The 19,451-nt window shown below is 40.7% G+C and overlaps 1 protein-coding gene across 3 annotated transcripts in view; it reads left to right on the top strand.

Annotated features, from left to right (window-relative positions):
- Positions 1 to 1,887: 1,887 nt before the first annotated feature.
- The window catches only part of Tubgcp5 (tubulin gamma complex component 5), a 43,388-nt gene continuing 25,824 nt past the window's right edge, over positions 1,888 to 19,451 (top strand). For all 3 annotated transcript variants that reach the window (XM_070043042.1, XM_070043043.1, XM_070043041.1), the window contains exons 1-6: positions 1,888 to 2,056; positions 5,735 to 5,788; positions 5,872 to 5,980; positions 9,266 to 9,362; positions 10,231 to 10,310; positions 10,750 to 10,885. In XM_070043042.1, the coding sequence (XP_069899143.1) occupies positions 1,908 to 2,056; positions 5,735 to 5,788; positions 5,872 to 5,980; positions 9,266 to 9,362; positions 10,231 to 10,310; positions 10,750 to 10,885 (625 nt within the window). In that variant the 5' untranslated portion in view covers positions 1,888 to 1,907. The remainder of the gene's footprint in view (positions 2,057 to 5,734; positions 5,789 to 5,871; positions 5,981 to 9,265; positions 9,363 to 10,230; positions 10,311 to 10,749; positions 10,886 to 19,451) is intronic.

Here is a 19,451-nt window from a genome sequence, read left to right as displayed (position 1 = left end):
GTATCCCCCACGATGCATCTCCTTGGTGTTTATTTCCTGTAGGGGCTTGAACTAAGTGGAACAGTGGGTAGCTATGGATGGGGCCAGTGGCCCTCTTGCTGCCTGCTGAGCACTGTGCCAACTTCTGCTCCTGGTGCTGGCAGAGACACAGCTGTGTTAGTGTGGTCACTGGGTGAGGAATGTATTTGGGGTAAACTGACAACTCCACTGCTGTTTCTAGAGCAATGATATTTATCCCCTGCATTGCTTCCTCTGAAGAATGGGAGAACATGAAACCGCTCATGCTTCTTTTGAGAAGGCTGCCTTGTTCCCTGAATGTTTACTGGGCATCAATTCTCAAGAGATTCATCAAGATGAGTGTATTCAGTGCACCAAGACTCCTGGAACTGGCTACACAGTGCTTGCTTTGGCCATACCCATGGCCACCCTAGAGGAGCTGCCTGGGGAGCTCCTATTGCCTCTGTTCATGTCAGCCTGTGCTAGGAAACACATTGAAACCCTGAAAGCCTGCCTTTTACTGCCCCCTTCTGGAGTCCCTGATGAAGGAATAGCAGCCTCACTAGGAGACCTTCCAAGATGCACTCAACGGGCTTGAAGCACTCTTGCTCTAGAGATTTGCCAAAGGTGAGGGAGACTCAGTAGCATGGGAGGCCTAGGAATCTGAGCAAGACATGGCTGAGGTCAAGGGCAGAGAGAACAGAGGCTTTGGTGTAGTACTACTAAGGAAGCCATTGCTGGCATAACTCTAGGAACAATCTACTGGACAATGCACTAGTGACTGAAAGCTTATGTACCTATTTCTCTTAGTAGAGCTTAAAGATATATGAAGCTGAAGTTGGAGGTGTATCTCCTTAATACAGCAGTAGCTGAGCACTTGGGAGGGTCTGGATTCAATCCTCAGTGCTGAAGGAAAAAAAGTACAATAAAGGAACAATAACTTCCCATCCAGGCACTAGTGGCTCATACCTATCATCCTAACTATACAGGAGGCTGCGATCTGAGGGTCATGGTTCAAAACCAGCCCTGGCATAAAAGTCTGTGAGACTCTTATCTATAATAAACTTCTCAGAAAAAGCCAGAAGTGGCAATGTGGCTCAAGTAGTAGAGCTTTAGCCTTGAGCACAAAGAGGAACAGGAACATTACCCAGGCCCTGAGTTCAAGCTCCAGGACTGGTAAAATTAAACAAACTTTTTAGCCCAATGAGCTCCCTTCCATAGCTTAGTCCACTGCTTCCCCTGTCCACAGCTTAGCATGCTCCCTTCCTAGACAACACTAGGGCCACTTAGTAAAGACAGTAAGTGATGCTCTGTTGATTTCTAAACTAGTTAGAATACTTTTTTTTTTGTCACTTTTAGATCATAATTTTGTCAGTTTTAAACATTTTAATGTTTAGGCTGTTTTTTTCCAGGAGGCAGTACTAAAGTTTGAACTAAGGGCCTGTGCTTGTTGGGCAGGTGTGCTACCACCTGAGTCACACCTTCAGCCCTACTACTGAAATGAAGAACAAAATTACGCTTTCTGCATCCTACATTGTTGTTCGGGTGGCAAGTTGTCACCGAGGGGTTCTGCACTGCCCTGTCTTGAGTGGACGAGTGAGCTGCTGCAGCGCCTGTCTTCTGGGGTCAGCGTGCCTGTTCATCGGATCTGATACTCAACAGCAGCTGACTCAGCCCCGAAGGCAGCCTACAACGCGCAGAGCCAGTCCCCGCCTAAAACAGCACTGGGAACGGGAAGGCAGCCCGAGCTCTCGCGAGAATACGCCCGACCTCGGAAGGTGCGGCTCCGAGCAGCCCCAGGGGACCACCAACTGTCGCGAGAATGGCTGCCGGCTCCTAATACCGCGAAAGCTCGCGAGAAGAAGAGCGGCGGCTCCGCGATGACGTAAGAGTTGCGGGAGCTCGAAGGCATGTCCTCCTGGCCGGGGCGGTCCGGGAGCCGCCTGGACAGACAGCAGGAGCGCGATGTGCGCGAGCTTATCCGGCGTGTCACTGGCCTTGAGGACGAGGCGGACCCCAACTTCCAGCTGGCCCTCAGCTTCGCCTGGTCCAATTTCAGGTGTGGGGGTGCGGCGCGCGGGCCGCCTTGTGGAGCGCGGGGCCCGGGCCGGGCTGTGTGCGGCGGGCCCGGCGGGTGGGCGGGGCGCCGGGTGGGCGGGGCCTGCCGGAACTCGGGGCCCGCCGCCGCCGCCGCCGCCGCCGCTGCTGCTGCTGCTGCTAGCCGGAGGGGGGAGGGGCGGGGCGTCTTGAGCGAAAACCGTGAATTAATGGTGGTTAGCAGGTTTGCGTCCGCCACTTTGCATACCTAAAGTCACTTTTTTTTTTAGGTCTGCGACTTTTACTTTACATAACTAATGTAAACTAATGTAACAAGTTATTTTTTAATAAGTAAGTGGATTTTAAAAGCAAAAATAAGATCACACTCCATTTAAAATTGTATACTTGACGACTCTTCAGTCTCAGGCCATTTGCACATCTCCAGTGTCTTTTTAATTTGCACAAAGTGTATATAAAACACACCAGCTAATTTTGTCTATTTACTATTTTTCTTTTCCAGCTACACTGTAAGTAACTTAGAACAGTCCCTGGCACGTTCTGTGCTATCACTTATTACAGGTTCTTTTGTAATTTTTATAGATAGATAATTTAAGTGGAATTAGATATTTTTCTTGGAAAATAGGAATTGTGGAGTATTTAAATATTCCGTATACTTAAAGCTTAAAAAAAATGTGCTGCATGTCTGTGGCCCACACCTGTAATCCTGGCTACTCAGGAGACTGAGATCTGGTGATCCCTGTTTGAAGCCAGTGCACACAGGAAAGTCATAAAACTCTATTTCCAATTAACCACCAAAAAGTTGTAAGTGGCTCAAGTTGTAGAGTGCCAGCTTTGAGTTAAAACTAAGGGAAAGTGGCTTGGCCCGGATTTCAAGCCTCAGTACTGGCACACACACCAAAAGTGGAATATGTAAAATAGAGAGTATTAAGATCATTACCCATAATGGAATTATTGTTAAAAGAATGTTACCTTTATTTAACATCAGTAAAAGAATTGTTTTTGTGTGCTGGGAATTGTGAACCTAGGGCTTCACACATGCTAAACTCAGGTTCTATTACTGAGTGACACCTACAGCCCAGGAAAAACCTTGCTGAATTGTGATACTTTCCAGAATCTGACATCTTCATGACTGTAATGGTCATAGACATGAAAATGAAGCTACCTGCTTGCTTTATACTGAGCTTTCAGATGTATTGAAAGCATACAGTTTCTAAAATTAGCAGTTTGAAATACCTCTTATAACATAGAAAGTTAAATTCTATGTTACAAGTAATTTACATATACATATATATGTGCACATATGCATGTATATATAACTGTGTATGTGTATATATACATATATATATTGTTTTCAATTATCCTGCGGCTTGAACTCAGGGCGCTAGCATTTGATCTATGTCTTCAGTCTAGAGTATTCCTGGTCTTGATGTTTTCCCTCAGAGAAATCTCTTTTGGGTGAGGAGGGTAGTACTGAGGTTTAAACTCAGGTTTAAACTCAGGACTTCATAAACTACTAAGCCGGTGCTCTTGCACTCCAGCCAAGACCCAGCATCTCTATTAAATTTTTTGTGTGTGCCAGAACTAGGGCATGAATTCAGGCCCTTGTGCTGTTGTTTGACTCTTTTGTTCAAGGTTGGAGCTCTACCACTTGAGCCACAACTCCACTGCTAATATTTTTAAATGGCAGTCGGCAGACGATCATCATTGTAGAGTTGAGAGAGACATGAGAACTTAGTATCTCCTTTTACAGATTGAAAAAGTAAATTGTGATAAAGTGGTATTATACTCAGTCATATGCTAAGAGAGGAGTACTGTCTTTTGGGGTAGTTTTTGTGCTGTTACTGTGGCTTGAACTCATGGCCTGGGCTCTGTCTCTTAGCTTTTTTACTCAACACCAGCACTCTACCACCTGAGCCATAGTTCCACTTGTGGCTAGTTAATTGGAGATGAGTCTCATGGACTTTCTGGTCAAGTCAGGCTTTGAACTGAGATCCTTGGATCTTAACCTTATGAGTAGCTAGTACAGGTTTGAGCCACTGGCACCTGGCTGCTAATGTGCTTTTTTAAAGTACAAATTTCTGGCTTTGCTGCTGAACAATGGAAAATAAGAGTTGAATAAACAATGCTAAACTTTGTGATACTATATCAGAAAAATGAATGGTTCATATTTATTTAAAAATTGTGGCCACTTTCTACGCCCTAGAAATTAGTAAGGAATAGCCTCTTATCCTTAAGAAAGAGAGTAAAGTTAATTATGTTATTTAATAGGATCACAGATCTGAAGGTCTGAGGGTTGAATTGTGGTATTTGTGAATTTAGATGAAGAAAAAAAACTAGCTCTAACCTCCCAATTGAAAAATATATTTTCATTACTTATGAAGGAGGGCAACACATCATGGGGATACTTATGACTTATCATTGTAGAAACTTTGTTATTTTTATGTTATATTAAACAGGTATCTATAAATAGTGTTTGCTCTTACTTCAGTGGGCTATTGGACTCAACACTAGATCTTGTTATTTAATATTTTAATAAATATAATCTCTTAATATACCACAGTTTTTAAGAATATTTGAGGCTGGGAATGTGGCTTAGTGGTAGCATGCTTGCCTAGCATGCATGAAGTCCTGGGTTTGATTCCTCAGTATCACATAAGCAGAAAAAGCTGGAAGTGGCACTGTAACTCAGGTGATAGAGTGCTAGCCTTGAGCAGAAGAAGCTCAGGGACAGCGCCCAGGCTCTGAGTTCAAGCCCCAGGACTGGCCAAAAAAAAGAATATTTTATAACTGTTCAAGTACACTTGTTTTTATTTTTACTTTATTTTGTTACATTTAAAGATATTAGTCAGGGCTGGGAAGGTGGCTCAGTGGTAGAGCACTTGCCTTGCATGCATGAGGCCCTGGGTTCCATTCCTCAGCACCACATAAGCAAAAAAGAAAAAATCCGGAAGTGGCGCTGTGGCTCAAGTGGTAGAGCGCTAGCCTTGAGCTGAAGAGCTGGGGGACAGCGTCCAGGCCCAGAGTTCAGGCCCCATGACCAGACCAAAAAAAACCCAACCAGACAAACAAAGACATTAGTCAGAGAGGAATAGATTTAGACTTCAGTGGGTTTCCTTGTTCATCAAAAAGACTAGGAAGCCAGGTGCCAGTGGCTCATACATGTAATCCTAGTTACTCAGGAGCCTGAGATATGAGGATTATGGTTTTCCCAGGTAGCAAAAGCCCATGATATTCTTATCTCCAAATAACTACCAAAGAGCCAGAAGTGGAGCCCTGGCTCAAAGTGGTAGAGTACTAGCCTTGAGCACAAAAGCTCAAGGACAGCACTCAGACCCTGAATTCAAGCCCCAGTACCAGCATAAAAAAATCTGAACATTCTAAGACATAATGATGCTCTGCCTGTCTGGTGATAGAAGTAATTGGGGGAGAAGTGCACTCTGGAAGTGCATGTCAAAGAATAGATAAATGTTGGGGGGGAAGGATATGGAGAACTACAAGGTAAGTATATTAAGTTGTGTGACAAAATTATCCCCAAAGGATTGGAGTGTGGCTTCAGTAGTAGCATGCAAATTGAGCAAAAGTTCAAGGCCCTGAGTTCAAACTCTATAATCTCCAAAACGAAAAAAAATACATATATATACATATATATATACATAAAATTTGCATTTTATCTCTTTAGATTTCATCGTTTCTTAGATGTCAACAGCCACAAAATAGAAAAGACCATAGAAGGGTAAGTCAGTGCTATGTGTGTGTATGTACATATTCAGAAATATGTTTCCTTAAGGATTTTTAGCTGATTTTTTTATATTTTAGAATTTATGAAAAATTCATCATTCATTCTGATCTCAGCAAAGCTGCTAGTTGGAAAAGATTAACTGAGGAATTTCTAAATGCGTCCCTTCCCAGTGTAGAGGAAATAAAGGTAGGTCTTCAGTTATGAGCTAGCTCCATTGTGTATTTGACTCTCTTCACTCTGATAATCAACTTTTTCTGTTAATATTTAAGCAATTATTCTACTTTAGTATTGTCCACTGGCCACATGAGGAATTGGAAATTGGCCTAAGTGTTATCAAACAGTATGCCTCAGATTGGTTATGAGTAAAATAACCTCCTCTTGTTAAATCATCTCTACTCATATCTACTTTGGTTTTGGAGCTGCTCAGCATTTGGCACAAATAGTAACATTGTCTGTGAGTATCCTAAAACTCTCAGATGGCTTTCTCAGAACTTGGCAGCAACTTCTCATACTTTTTTGGGGGGGGGGTCCGGTCTTGGGGCCTGAACTCTGGGCTTGGGTGCTGTCCCTCAGCTCTTCAGCTCAAAGCTAGCGCTCTACCACTTGAGCCACAGCGCCACTTCCGGCTTTTTTTCTTTTTGTTTATGTGGTGCGAAGGAACTGAACCCAGGGCCTCATGCATGCAAGGCAAGTGCTCTACCACTGAGCCACCTTCCCAGCCCCTTCTCATACTTTTTTACTGAGTGCCAGGTTTATGTGTCAAGGAGCTATGTTACCACTTGTAGGCTCAGTGATTTGCTAGAAGGATTCATAAAGTAGATATGCTTACCGATATAGTAAGAATAAAAAGTCAGCAAAGGAAAAGGTACATAGAACAGAATTTATGCATAAGATGCCCCTTCCCCGAGGAGTCAGGTAGGGATGCACCTAATTCTTTCACTAGCAGCATTTGACAACATGTGAAGTTTTGCTACCCAGTACAGTGGACCTAAGTTTTGGTGTCCAGAATTTGTATTGAGGGTCAATCATAAGCTGGCAGTGTTGCTGCCATTTGGCTGAGCTTGTCTCCTCAATATCGAGCCCCTGAAGGTCAAGCGAATGCTTCAAGCACATGAAAACAGACATTCATTCTAAGTCACACTTAATATAAACTGTCTGATCAAACTAATACAGCAGGGTTCAGGCCTCTGGCAAACAAACACATCCTTCTCAACAAGATATTCCAAGGGCCTAAGTTATCTCCCAGGAGTCTGGCAGAATATTTAAAGGTTTGGGATATTTGGAGTTTTAACAAGCCAGATCTGCCCAGTTAACTTTTTGCTGCATTACTATTTTTTTTTTTTAAAATTAGCACACATTAGTTGTACAAGTGGGGGGAGGATTATCATCTGACATTTCCTCACATATATTTCAACCAGTCATACCCTCTCATTTCTCCTTTACCTCCTACCCCTTTCTAAACAGATTTCTTTGTTCTACTTTCATATATATAAACGACTTCTGTCTTTTTGTTTGTTTGTTTTGGTTTTTTTTTGGTCGCTCGTGGGGCTTGGGTGCTGTCCCTGCACTCTTCAGCTCAAGGCAAGCGCCCTACTGCTTGAGCCACAGCTCCACTTCTGGTTTTCTAGTGGCTTATTGGAGATCAGAGTCTCACGGAATTTCCTACCTGGGCTGGCTTTGAACCGTGATCCTCAGATCTCAGCCTCCCAAGTAGCTAGGATTACAGGTGTGAGCCACCCGTGCCTAGCTGTCTTTTTTTTTTTTTTAATTGTTGTATTTAATGTATATATTCATTACTGGAATCTGAATCTTTCATTCATACATCAATAACATGCATGGATCATATCCAAACATCAGTCCTCCACCCTTAGCCCTTGACCCTTGCTGTGGTAATCACTTATGATCTGTTCTTGCTTGTCATCTACTTTTCCCATGCGTATCCTTAGTGTATTAATTATAGTTATTTTAATACCAAATCTGATCATTTTAACATCTCTGCCATGTCTGAGTCTGATTCAGGTCTGTTCCCAGCCTCTTCTTACATGTAGCATCTGGTAACTGGCATCCAGTGTTGGCTGATCTCCTAAACTTGTGCCTTCAGCTTATTTGGCTTCAATAACTGCAGCTTTTCCAAAGGAAAGCTCATGTTCTCCATGATCATATTGTTTACACACTGTCTAGGTGAAGTAGTATAGTATGTGAATCACATACAACTCTCTTAAACAACTCAGCTCAACCATTTTAAGAGCTCAAACACCAGGAGCAAGCCGTGGCCCACTTGGTAACTGAACTGTTGTTGGGAATATGCCTGGCTTCAGAATCTCAGCCTTTTCAAGTTAACTCTTCACAGCTGGTCTTGCAGTTCAGAAAACAACTTCGTAAATAAGTAGAGACTGGCAGAAATTTGAACAAAGGGATAATATACACTTGGTCATAAGAAGGCCACAGATTCAAAGATATTACTTTTCATAAATAGGAGAGATGTGTGAGAATCACTATAAATTAAAACTAAAAAGTATTCAGACTTGTTGAAAGCCTTAGGAATAGCATAAAATGGTTTTCGTTAAAGGATGACCAGCACTTTTAAGGTAAAGAAAGATTCCTACCCTTCCATGAGATAAATGCAAATAAAGCAATATTAATATTAAAATATTCACTTATCTGGTTAGTAACAAGTACAGCAAGCAGGTAACTTTATATATTCTTTGCAACTGTATAATGCAATATTTGTACTAAATCAAATACATTTAATCTCATAAAGGGAATTTTGGCATCTGTTAAAATTCCAAGTGCAGACCGTTAGCTAGGCATTTCACTTTTTAGGAATTTATCATGCAGATAAACTCATAGTTGTCAAGTGACATAAATTGGTGATAGCAAAGATTGGAAAAAGCCTAAATATTATAATAGGAGGCTGGATAAACAAAATACAGTAGTATATCTATATCAAACTTTTGGACATGTTTAATCTTCATGATAAATATTGCCACAGGAGAATAATCCATTTTTAGCATGGTGTCTTATTTCAAAGACAGACATTATATATTATATAATGTTATATATTCTTAGAATATATTAAGAATATCTTAAGAATATTATATATTCTTAGGAATAAAACTGTGATCTCCTCCTCAGGTCTTATATTTGTTAGAAATACAGAACTCAGGGCTAAAGGCATGGCTCATGTGATATAGCACCTGCTTAGGAAGTACAAAGCCATGAGCTCAAACTGCAGTATTAAAAAAAGAAATGAGGAATGTAAGCTTCATGTAGATTTGTAGTTCCTTGCATGTAAGCATTCGAGCTGAGAAGTGTTTAAAGATAGGATTTATTTTGGTATAATTTTATTTTCTTAGACCAGGAAACAAAATGAGGAATGGAAATGTTATGGGGTTGTCTTTACTGAGTGTAGTTTTGCCCTTACCTTGGTAATTATCTTGGTAATTCATGTTTTTTACTTTTTTTTTTAAGACAGAAACACATTACTCCATACTATCGCTCCTCCTGTGTCTGTCTGATTCTCCTTCAAACAGCAATTATGTGGAAACACCAAAAGAAAAAGAAGTTGGTATGTTACTAGATAGTTTAATGGATAAGAAATGACAAATTGAAACTGGTTCCTAGCAGCTCACAACTGTAATCCTAGTTCAGGAGACTGAGATCTGAAGATCACAGTTCGAAACTGGCTCTGTCAGGAAATACCTCTAATTATCAAAAGAAGCTAGAAAATGTAGCTGTGGCTCAAGTGGTAGAGTCCCAGCCTTGAGCAAAAAAAGCTTAGAGACAGCACTTATGTCTTGAACTCCAAGCTCAAAACAAACAAATTTGTCTTTATTGCCTTGTCTCATAACTACTAGACATTGAGATTTTTATTAAAACTTCTAAGAATCCATGAAACTGAATTATATCTATTGCTTTGAGTGCAGTGACAAAATTTTACCTGATATGAAAGTTTTGACTTTGTAAATTAAACTGCCTTCGATAATTAAAGACAAAATCCAATTTGAGCCAGGAGCTGGTGTCTCATACGTGTAATCGTAGGTACTCAGGAGACCACCTGATGAGGATGAGGGTCAAATCCACCCTGAGCACACAAATCAGAGACACTCTTAGGTCTAATTAACCAACAAAGAGCCAGCAGTAGAGATGTGGCACAGGCAGATTGCCTTGAACGAAAAAGCTAAGGGAGAGTGCCTAGGCTCTTAGTTCAAGCCCCTGTACTGGCACCAAAAAAAAAAAAAAAAGGTATCTCAGTTTAAGTCATTTAAAATGTAAGATGTTTAGAATTCCAATTCATTAAGTGTTTCCATACTTTTGAAATTTTACTTTAAGTGTATTTTATTTTGACTTTTTTGTTACAATTTTTTCCTATAGTTTTTGTGTGTTTTTCAGCTATTTATAATGAAGCTGATTACGTTTCTTCTTTTACATTTTAGAAAAGAAAGATGATTTTGACTGGGGAAAATACTTGATGGAAGGGGAAGAAGTTGACCTCGGTCCAAATGTGGACACACCAGTATGTAGTAGTGATTTCTCTACTGAAAATACATAATCATGCACAGATGATAATAGATCATTTTCATGGGTCCTTCTGCTTTAGGTAATTTAGCTAAAACAGGAATAATCTAGAGTAGTTGCTAATCTAGAGTAATTTATTATTATGGAAGTGTCATTAGTTCTAGGAAGTTAAGCCCGGCTGAGTAAACACAAGTAACTAACCCTTAAGAGGAGCAATGACTTGGAATTTTTGCCACCCGCAAAATATTCTCCCTTACTTTCAAGAGATTTAGGTTTTCAAGCCCCATGATGGACAAAAAAAAGATTTAGGAAAGGTTTCATGTGGCTTTAAATTTTCTGAATGTGTTGCTAGAAAGTTTTTGCTTTTTGTCTGAAATTCTCTTAATTTTTAAAACAAAATTGCTCTAATTTTAAGTCCTGTTTACTTTCTATATCAGAATTGGTCTGAAGACAGTGACGATGAAGATGCCCAACAGCCCTTGAGCAGAGAAGATTCTGGGATCCAGGTAGACAGGACCCCATTGGAAGAACAAGATCAAAGCAGAAAAGTGGGACTTCAAGTCAGCTGGAAAGGTACTGTTGGTGAGGTCAGATGCTAGTGTTTTTTGACAGGAATTACCTAAAGAAAAATCAGGTTTTGAGATTCCATTGGCCAGGAACTCTGCTAGCCTTAGAAAATGAGTTTTAAACCACTTGTAGATGATTACTTTAAAAAAGAAGAGACACAAAGGTGGATACTAGTGACTCACACATATAATCCTAGCTCCTCAGGATGCTGAGACTCTTTGTTGTTGTTGTTGTTTGTTTGTTTGTTTTTGCTGGTCATGGGGCCTGAACTCTGGGTCTGGGCACTGTCCCTCAGCTCTTCAGCTCAAGGCTATCGCTCTACCACTGAGCCACCTTCCCAGCCAGAAACTGAGAGACTCTTACCTCCAATTAGCCAGTAAAAAGTTGGAAGTTAAAAAAAAAGCCAAGGGAGGACAAGAGTTCCTGAGTTGAAGTGCCAGTTACCAATACACACATACACACAGACAAAGAAGGAAAAGTATGGTAAATTGATGTTGAAAGGGAGTTTAGTGTACTTTTTTATGTGGTACTGGGATTTGAACTCAGCGCCTTGTGCTTGCTAGGCAGGCACTCTACCATTTGAACTATCTTCTCCCACTGCCTAACCCTTGTTACTTGTGTTTATTTTTCTGGTAACATTTTTCTTTTTATGCCCAGGCCAGCCTTGACTACAGTCCTTCAAAGATTCCTACATAACTGGGATTCAGGTCTGTGTCAACATGCCTACCTTTTTGATTAAGGTGGACTTGCTAACATTTGGGAAGACTGGTCTTGAACCATGATCCTCCCAATCATCATGCCTTGCTGTAGAGTGTTAATTTTTTAAGTAGTTCTGGTAATTTAGTTCAGAGTGTTTTAATTCATTTTTTTTTTTTTGGAGAAGAATTAACTTTTCTGAAGTCAGGGGCTTTATAATCACAAAAGTTGAATGTTATCAAATGTTATTTTTCTGTGAAATTATTCCATGATTTTTCTCTTTTACTCTAATACTGCATTGATAAATTTTCTAATATTGAATTACTTTTCAGTTATCCAGCTAAATTTCTTTGTTCATTATGATATTTTTATGTTTTTGTTTTGTAAACTTAGAACCTTGCACTCTTGTACAACTTACTTGATCACTCTACAACTTGAACCACATCTCTAGTCCAGCTTTTTGCTGGGTAATTGGAAATGCAATCTCTTAGACTTTTCTGCCCAGGATGGTTTCAAACCTTGATCCTTAAATCTGAGTCATCTGAGGAGCTAAACTTACGAGTATGAGGCACCAGTTCCAGGCTACTGTTCTATTTTAATGTAGGATTTTTCATCTTTATTGTTTAATAAATTACTTTCCTAACATCCCTTCTTTGATGTTACCATCAAATCATATTAGTTTCCCATTTTTCTAGAAAATAAAGTAGAAATTATCCAATATTTGAAAGCTTTGGAAGGGTTGGGATGGTCTTTGGTTACTATTGCAATTTCTTGAAGACTTATTGTGCTATTGAAATATACCATTTGTATCCTTTCATTGGGAGAATCATTTTAAATTTATGAAATTACTTTTTACTTTCTAAGCATTGACATTTATTTAAACATTGTCTATCCATATGGTTTAAAAAATGATTAGACCTAAATGTTAGACATTTGTGTCTCCATATGATTTAAAAAATAATTAGACAAGTAGTATTTTTTAACTTTCTAATTTTTCCCTCCTCGGTCATGGGCCTTGAACTCTGGGCTTGGATGCTGTCCCTGAGTTCTTCAGCGCAAGATGAGCACTCTACCGTTTGAGCCACAGCGCTGCTTCTGGCTTTCTGGTGGTTAATTGGGGATAAGAGTTTCAGGGACTTTCCTGCCCAGGCTGGCTTTGAACCGTGATCTTAGCCTCCTGAGTAGCTAGGATTACAGGCATGAACCACCGGTGCCCAGCTTAACTTTCTAATTTTTTTTTTTAATTTTTTTATTGTAAAGATACTATACAGAGGGTTACAGTTACATGAGTGAGGTAATGAGTACACTTCCTCTTGAACATTGTTACCCCCTCCATTGTTTTCCCCCTACCATCTCCTCCCTCCCTCCCTTCCCCAAGGTTCTTTTTTTTTTTTTTGATTGTGATTAAGTGATTACTTAATTTCCGGAAATTCACAGTATTGTGGAATAATGATGCTCATTTAAAGTCACAAGTTCATTCTACCTTTCCTGGAGCAAATTGTCTATCACAGTCTGTAATATATAACGGTGCTCATATGTTATATACCATATATGTGATCAGCAGCATGGGGATATTTAGTAGTGGTTCAACCAGATGAGTGGGAGTTCTTTGTTTTGTCATATCACCTAACATTTTGGATTCATCATCCACTTATCAGGGAGACCATGTACTGTTTGTCTCTTCGTTCTTGGCTTACCTCGCTCAACATGATTCCTTCTAGCTCCATCCATTTCCCTGCAAATGCCATTATTTTGTCATTTCTAATGGCTGCATAATATTCCATTGTGTATAGATACCACAATGTTTGGATCCATTCATCTGTGGTGGGGCATCTAGGTTGTTTCCATATCCTAGCTATTGCAAACAGTGCTGCAATAAACATGGAGGTGCACGTGTCCTTGTATATTGGTTCCTGTTGTTCAGGGTAGATGCCTAGAAGTGGTATGACTGGGTCGTAAGGGAGGTCAATCTTTAGCTTTCTAAGGACCCTCCAGACTGCTTTCCAAAGTGGTTGTATGAGTGTACATTCCCACCAGCAGTGTAATAGCGTTCCTCGTTCTCCACATCCCCTCCAGCATTTGTCGTTGGCTGATTTGTGGATGTGGGACATTCTGACTGGGGTAAGGTGGTATCTCAGGGTTGTCTTTATTTGCATTTCCTTCACCACCAGGGATGATGAACATTTCCTCATGTGTTTCTTTGCCATTTTTATTTCTTTTTTTTTTTTTTTTAAATTGTATTTTATTTTATTTGAGAACATACTGTACAGAGGGGTTACAATTACATGGGCAGGATAATGCATACATTTCTTACCAAGCATTGCAGCCTCCTCCTTTGTTTACCCTTCACTTCCCTTCCCTGCCTCCCCCCTCCCCCCACCCAACCATTTTTATTTCTTCATTTGAGAAGTCCCTCTTTAGTTCCCTTGCCCATTTAGTAATTGGTTTGTTGGGTTTGGGAGGGATTAGTTTCTTGAGTTCCCTGTATATACAGGATGTTAACCCCTTGTCTGATATATTGCTGGTAAATATTTTTTCCCAATTAGTTGGTTGTCTTTCTAGCTTGGTTGCGATAGCTTTATCTGTGCAGAAGCTTTTTATTTTAAGGTAGTCCCATTTGTCGAGTCTCTCTCCAATTTGTTGTGACCCTGGGACTCTGTTCAGGAAGTTCCTTCCTGTGCCTATTAGTTCAAGTGTCTCTCCTACTCTGTCCTGCAGTAGTTTCAGAGATTCAGGTTTAATGTTAAGGTCTTTAATCCATTTTGAGTTGATGTTGGTGCATGGTGATAGGCTGGGGTCCACTTTTAGTTTTCTGCATGTGGCTGCCCAGTTTTCCCAGCACCAGCAGTTGAAGAGGCTGTGTTTCTTCCATTGTATGTCTTTGGCTCCTTTGTCGAATATCAGCTGGCTGTAGGCCTGTGGATTTATTTCTGGATCTTCTATTCTGTTCCATTGGTCTTCGGGTCTGTTTTTGTGCCAGTACCATGCTGTCTTTGTTATTACAGCTCTGTAGTAGAGTTTGAAGTTCGGCATGGATAGCCCTCCCATATTGTCTTTATCCCCTAGAATTGTTTTGGCTATTCTAGGTCTTTTGTTGTTCCATATGAATTTTTGGACTGTTTTCTGTATTTCAGTGATGTACGTCATTGGGATTTTAATAGGAATTGCGTTGAATTTGTATATTAGTTTTGGAAGTATTACCATCTTTACTATATTAAGTCGGCCTATCCAGGAACATGGGAGGTCTTTCCATTTCCTAGTGTCTTCTGCAATTTCTTTCTTTAACTTTTTATAGTTCTCATTAAATAGTTCTTTTACATCTTTGGTTAGGTTAATGCCTAAATATTTTATTTTTCGGGAGGTTATTGTGAATGGGGTTGCTCCCTTTATTTCCCTCTCTTCCTGTACATTATCAGTGTATAGGAAGGCAACTGATTTTTGTGGGTTTATTTTGTATCCTGCTATTTTGCCGAAGTGATTTATGATTTCTAAGAGTTTGGGGATGGAGTTTTTGGGATCGTGGAGGTATAGTATCATGTCGTCTGCAAAAAGGGATAGTTTAACTTCTTCTTTCCCTATGCGGATCCCTTTAATGTCTTTTTCTTGCCTTATTGCCCTGGCTAAGGGTTCTAGGACTATATTGAAGAGGAGTGGAGACAGTGGGCATCCTTGCCTTGTTCCTGATTTTAGGAGAATTGGTTGTAGCTTTTCCCCATTAAGTATAATATTGGCTATTGGTCTGTCATAAATGGCTTTTATTGTTTTTAGAAATGTCCCTTCTATTCCTATTTTCTCCAGAGCTTTTAGCATGAATGAATGTTGAATTTTGTCAAAGGCCTTTTCTGCATCTGTAGCGATAATCATGTGATTCTTGACCTTGGCTCTGTTGATATGTTGGATTACATTTATTGACTTACGTATGTTAAACCATCCCTGTGTCTCTGGGATGAAGCCTACCTGGTCATAGTGAATTATTTTTTTTATGTGTTTCTGGATTCTGTTAGCTAGAATCTTGTTAAGGATCTTTGCATCTGTGTTCATCAAGGAGATTGGCCTGTAATTCTCCTTTTTGGTTGGGTCTTTGCCTGGTTTGGGGATGAGTGTGATATTGGCTTCGTAGAATGAGTTTGGGATAGCTCCTTCCTTCTCTGTTTCTCTGAAGAGCTTGAGGAGTATGGGTATTAGTTCTTGTTTAAAGGTCTTATAGAATTCTGCTGTGAATCCATCTGGTCCTGGGCTTTTTTTTGTTGGAAGACTTTTGATAGCTTCCTGTATCTCATTATAGGATATTGGCTTATTTAATTGGTTAACTTCTTCTTTGCTCAGTTTGGGCAACTTGTATTTCTCTAAAAATGCATCCATTTCTGCCCGATTTTCTTCCTTTAGAGAGTATAGCTTTTGAAAGTAGTCTGTTAGAATTGTTTGGATATCTTGGGTACGTGTGGTGATGTTTCCCGTGGCATCCCTAATCCTATTAATATGGGTTTCCTCTCTTCTTTTTTTAATTAATCTAGCCAAAGGGCCATCAATTTTGTTTATTTTTTCAAAGAACCAGCTTTTTGTTTGGTTTATTTTGGTTATGGTTTTCTGATTTTCTAATTGGTTAATCTCTGCTTTTAATTTGGTTATCTGGCTTCGTCTAGTAGCTTTAGGTCCCATTTTTTCTTGTTTTTCTAGCTGTTTTAATTGCAACATGAGATTATTTACTTGGTCTGTCTCCATTCTCTTGATGTGGGCACTGAGGGCAATAAATTTGCCCCTCAGGACTGCTTTTGCTGTGTCCCACAAGTTTCTTTGTGAGGTATTTTCATTTTCATTGAGTTGTAGGAAATGCTTTATTTCTTCTCTGATCTCTTCTGTTATCCAGGCATTGTTAAGGAGTGTGCTGTTCAATTTCCATGTTATTAGAGTAATTTCTGCGGTATGCTTTGTTATTGAGAGCTAGCTTGATTCCACTGTGGTCAGATAGGATACAGGGGATTATGTCGATCCCTTTGTATTTGCTTAAGTTCCTTGCATGAACTATGACATGGTCTATTTTGGAGAAAGTTCCGTGAGCTGCTGAGAAGAATGTGTACTGTGTTGTTTTAGGGTGAAATACTCGGTAGATGTCAGTTAATTCCGCTTGCAGTATGGCCTCTCTTAATTCGGTAGCTTCTTTGCCAATCCTCTGGTTGGTAGACCTGTCCTTTGGTGAGAGTGGTGTGTTAAAGTCTCCTAGTATTATCGTATTGGGATCTATTTTATTCTGTAAGTTTGAGAGCATTTGTTTGACATATCTGGGTGCACCAATATTTGGGGCATATATAAGTTGATGATGGTTATATCCTCCTCTTGGATTGTTCCCTTTATTAATATGTAGTGTCCGTCCTTGTCTTTCTGTACTGATTTTAATGAAAAGTTTATTTTGTCAGATATCAGGATAGCTACACCTGCTTTCTTACTGGGGGCGTTTGACTGGTAGATCCTTTTCCACCCCTTCACTCTGAGTTTGTTTGTATGTTTGGCTGAGAGGTGGGTTTCCTGAAGGCAACAGATGGATGGGTCTTGTTTTCTTATCCAGTCCTCAGTTCGTTTTCTTTTAATTAGCGAATTCAGCCCATTTATATTAAGAGAAAGTATAGAGAGATGCATTGTTGTCCCTGCCATTCCGTTTTCCTAAGTTTTTCTTTTTTCCTTTCCTCCTGTGCTTGCTCAGTTAGACTTTGAGTAATGCCTGTTTGGGGCAGGCCCCAGTTCCTGGCTGCTTTCTTCAGGTTGTGTCCCCCCTCTTAGAATTCTTTGTAATGCTGGCTTAATGTTTATGTATTCATTTAGTTTTTCTTTGCTATTAAAAGTTTTCAGTTCTCCATCAAATGTGAATGCTAGCTTTGCCGGGTAGATCAGTCTGGGTTGGCAGTTATTGGCTCTCAGGGCTTGTATGGTGCTTTCCCAGGCTTTTCTTGCATTCATTGTTTGTGTGGAGAGATCTGCAGTAATTCTTATTTTTTTCCCATTGTAGTATAGCTCCTTCTTCATTTTTGCTGCATGCAGGATTGTTTCCTTATTATTCAGATCTATCATTTTTACTATAATGTGTCTAGAAGTGTTTCTCCTGGGGTCTTGCTTGTTGGGTGTTCGATAAGCTTTTGTGATGTAGTTAAGATGGTCGTTTTTGAGGTGGGGAAAATTTTCATTGATTATCTTGTTAAATAGGTGTTGCATTCCCTTGCTCTGGAATTCCTCACCTTCGTCCACTCCAATTATGCGAAGGTTAAATTTTTTAGCATTATCTGCTTGCTCTTGAATATCCCTTTGGTTTAATTTGAGTGATTTTTCCATATCTGTCACTTTTTGGTCCAGTTGGTGTATTCTGTCTTCTGTATCTGACACTCTACCTTCCATTTCATTCACTCTGTTGACAGTGGCTTCTATTGTGGTTTGCATGGAGGAAATGGATCCCTTTATGGATTCAATGTTGGTTCTCAGAGTACTGATCTCACCTCTCAATGAGGTATGCATTACCTCTAATTTGGCGTTTATCTCACTTCTTACTGAGGTTTGTGCAGCTTCTATTTTTGCATGCATCTCTTGTTTGATACCCTGTATCTCTTTGGATAGTTCATCCTTGTGCTCTTTCAATTTCTGATCAATTTCTCGCTTTATTTCTTGAGTCATTGCCTCCAGCAACCCTTGGAAGTAGCCTTTGTCTTCCATTCCTGCTTTGCTCCCACTGGGGCTCTCCCCTGTGTGGCTGCTGGCTTTTGAGGTGAGCTTGCTGTCTTGGGTGGTAGTAAACCTTGTGATTTTTCTCTGTGATTTTCGCATGGAGGTTCAGGAGACTGCTCTTCAATTTTGTTTTGGTGTGTCTGTCTTTGCTTGGTTGCTGATTCTGTATTGGTAGAGAGAGTCTGTGCCTGATCTGGGTTCTGTTGGGAGCCTATTTCCAGCTGCTATTCTGACTTACTTAGGATTCTCAGCTCTCTGCTGTAGATTGCTGGCAGTTCCCGCCTTTGGAAGGGTTGAGCAGCCTAGACTGCTTGTGTTTGCTCCTACGGGTGCTCTTGTGAAGAACAGATGCTCTGGATGCACTCTCCCAAATGCTGGAGTCTGCTATGGGCTCCTGATGTGTTTTTGTTTATTTGTTTTGGGCTGGTTGTGGGCTTGAACTCTAGGTTTGGGTGCTGTCCCTCAGCTTTTCAGCTCAAGGCTGGCACCCTACCGTTTGAGCCACAGCACCACTTCTGACCCTTTTTGCTTTTGTGATGCTGAGGAATCAGATGCAGGGCCTCATACATCCAAGACTATCACTCTATTGCTGAGCCGCCTTAACAGTCTGAGCTCCTGCTTACTATCAGGTGCTGGCAGCCTGTGTTGCCCAATTCCCAGTCTAGGGTATATGGGTGGAGTTTTGGTGGGGTTTGGGCTTCTCTTGTCCTGGGCCTCCAGGTCTTTTGTTGTCACAGGCGTGCGTCCCGGGGGAGTGTTGTTTCCTGGTTTTCTCCCCTCTGTTGAGGCATATGCTCAGCTTTTTACTTCAATTGGGAGGAGTTGGTTGTGTTGTTCAGGCGCCGGATCCCCGGGCCTGGTTCCGGCCCCAGCCTGGAGCGCGCTTGTTAGGCCTGTGCTGATGTGTATACCACCTAGGTTATGCAGCCTGGAGCGCACTCGTTAGGCCTGTGCTGATGTGTATACCACCTAGGTTATACAGCCTGGGGGACACAGTTCAAATTTCTTCTACTGTTGGTAGTCTTGACCCAGGGGCGCTGTTCCTGGCTTGGGCATTTAAGCTCCCTTCCAGGGGTGCTCTTGCTCCACGGGCTGGTGGAGCTCTCAAACAGTTCCCAGTTTTAGTGGGTCCTGTGGTCCGGGTGTTGGGGTAGGGAGTCTAGGTCAG

This window comes from Dipodomys merriami, unplaced genomic scaffold (genome assembly GCF_024711535.1).
Source record: "Dipodomys merriami isolate MVZ:Mamm:240054 unplaced genomic scaffold, mDipMer1.0.p SCAF_33, whole genome shotgun sequence".
NCBI lineage: Eukaryota > Metazoa > Chordata > Mammalia > Rodentia > Heteromyidae > Dipodomys > Dipodomys merriami.
Note: the sequence above shows the minus strand (reverse complement) of the source record. Positions and strands in the feature narration are given on the sequence as shown.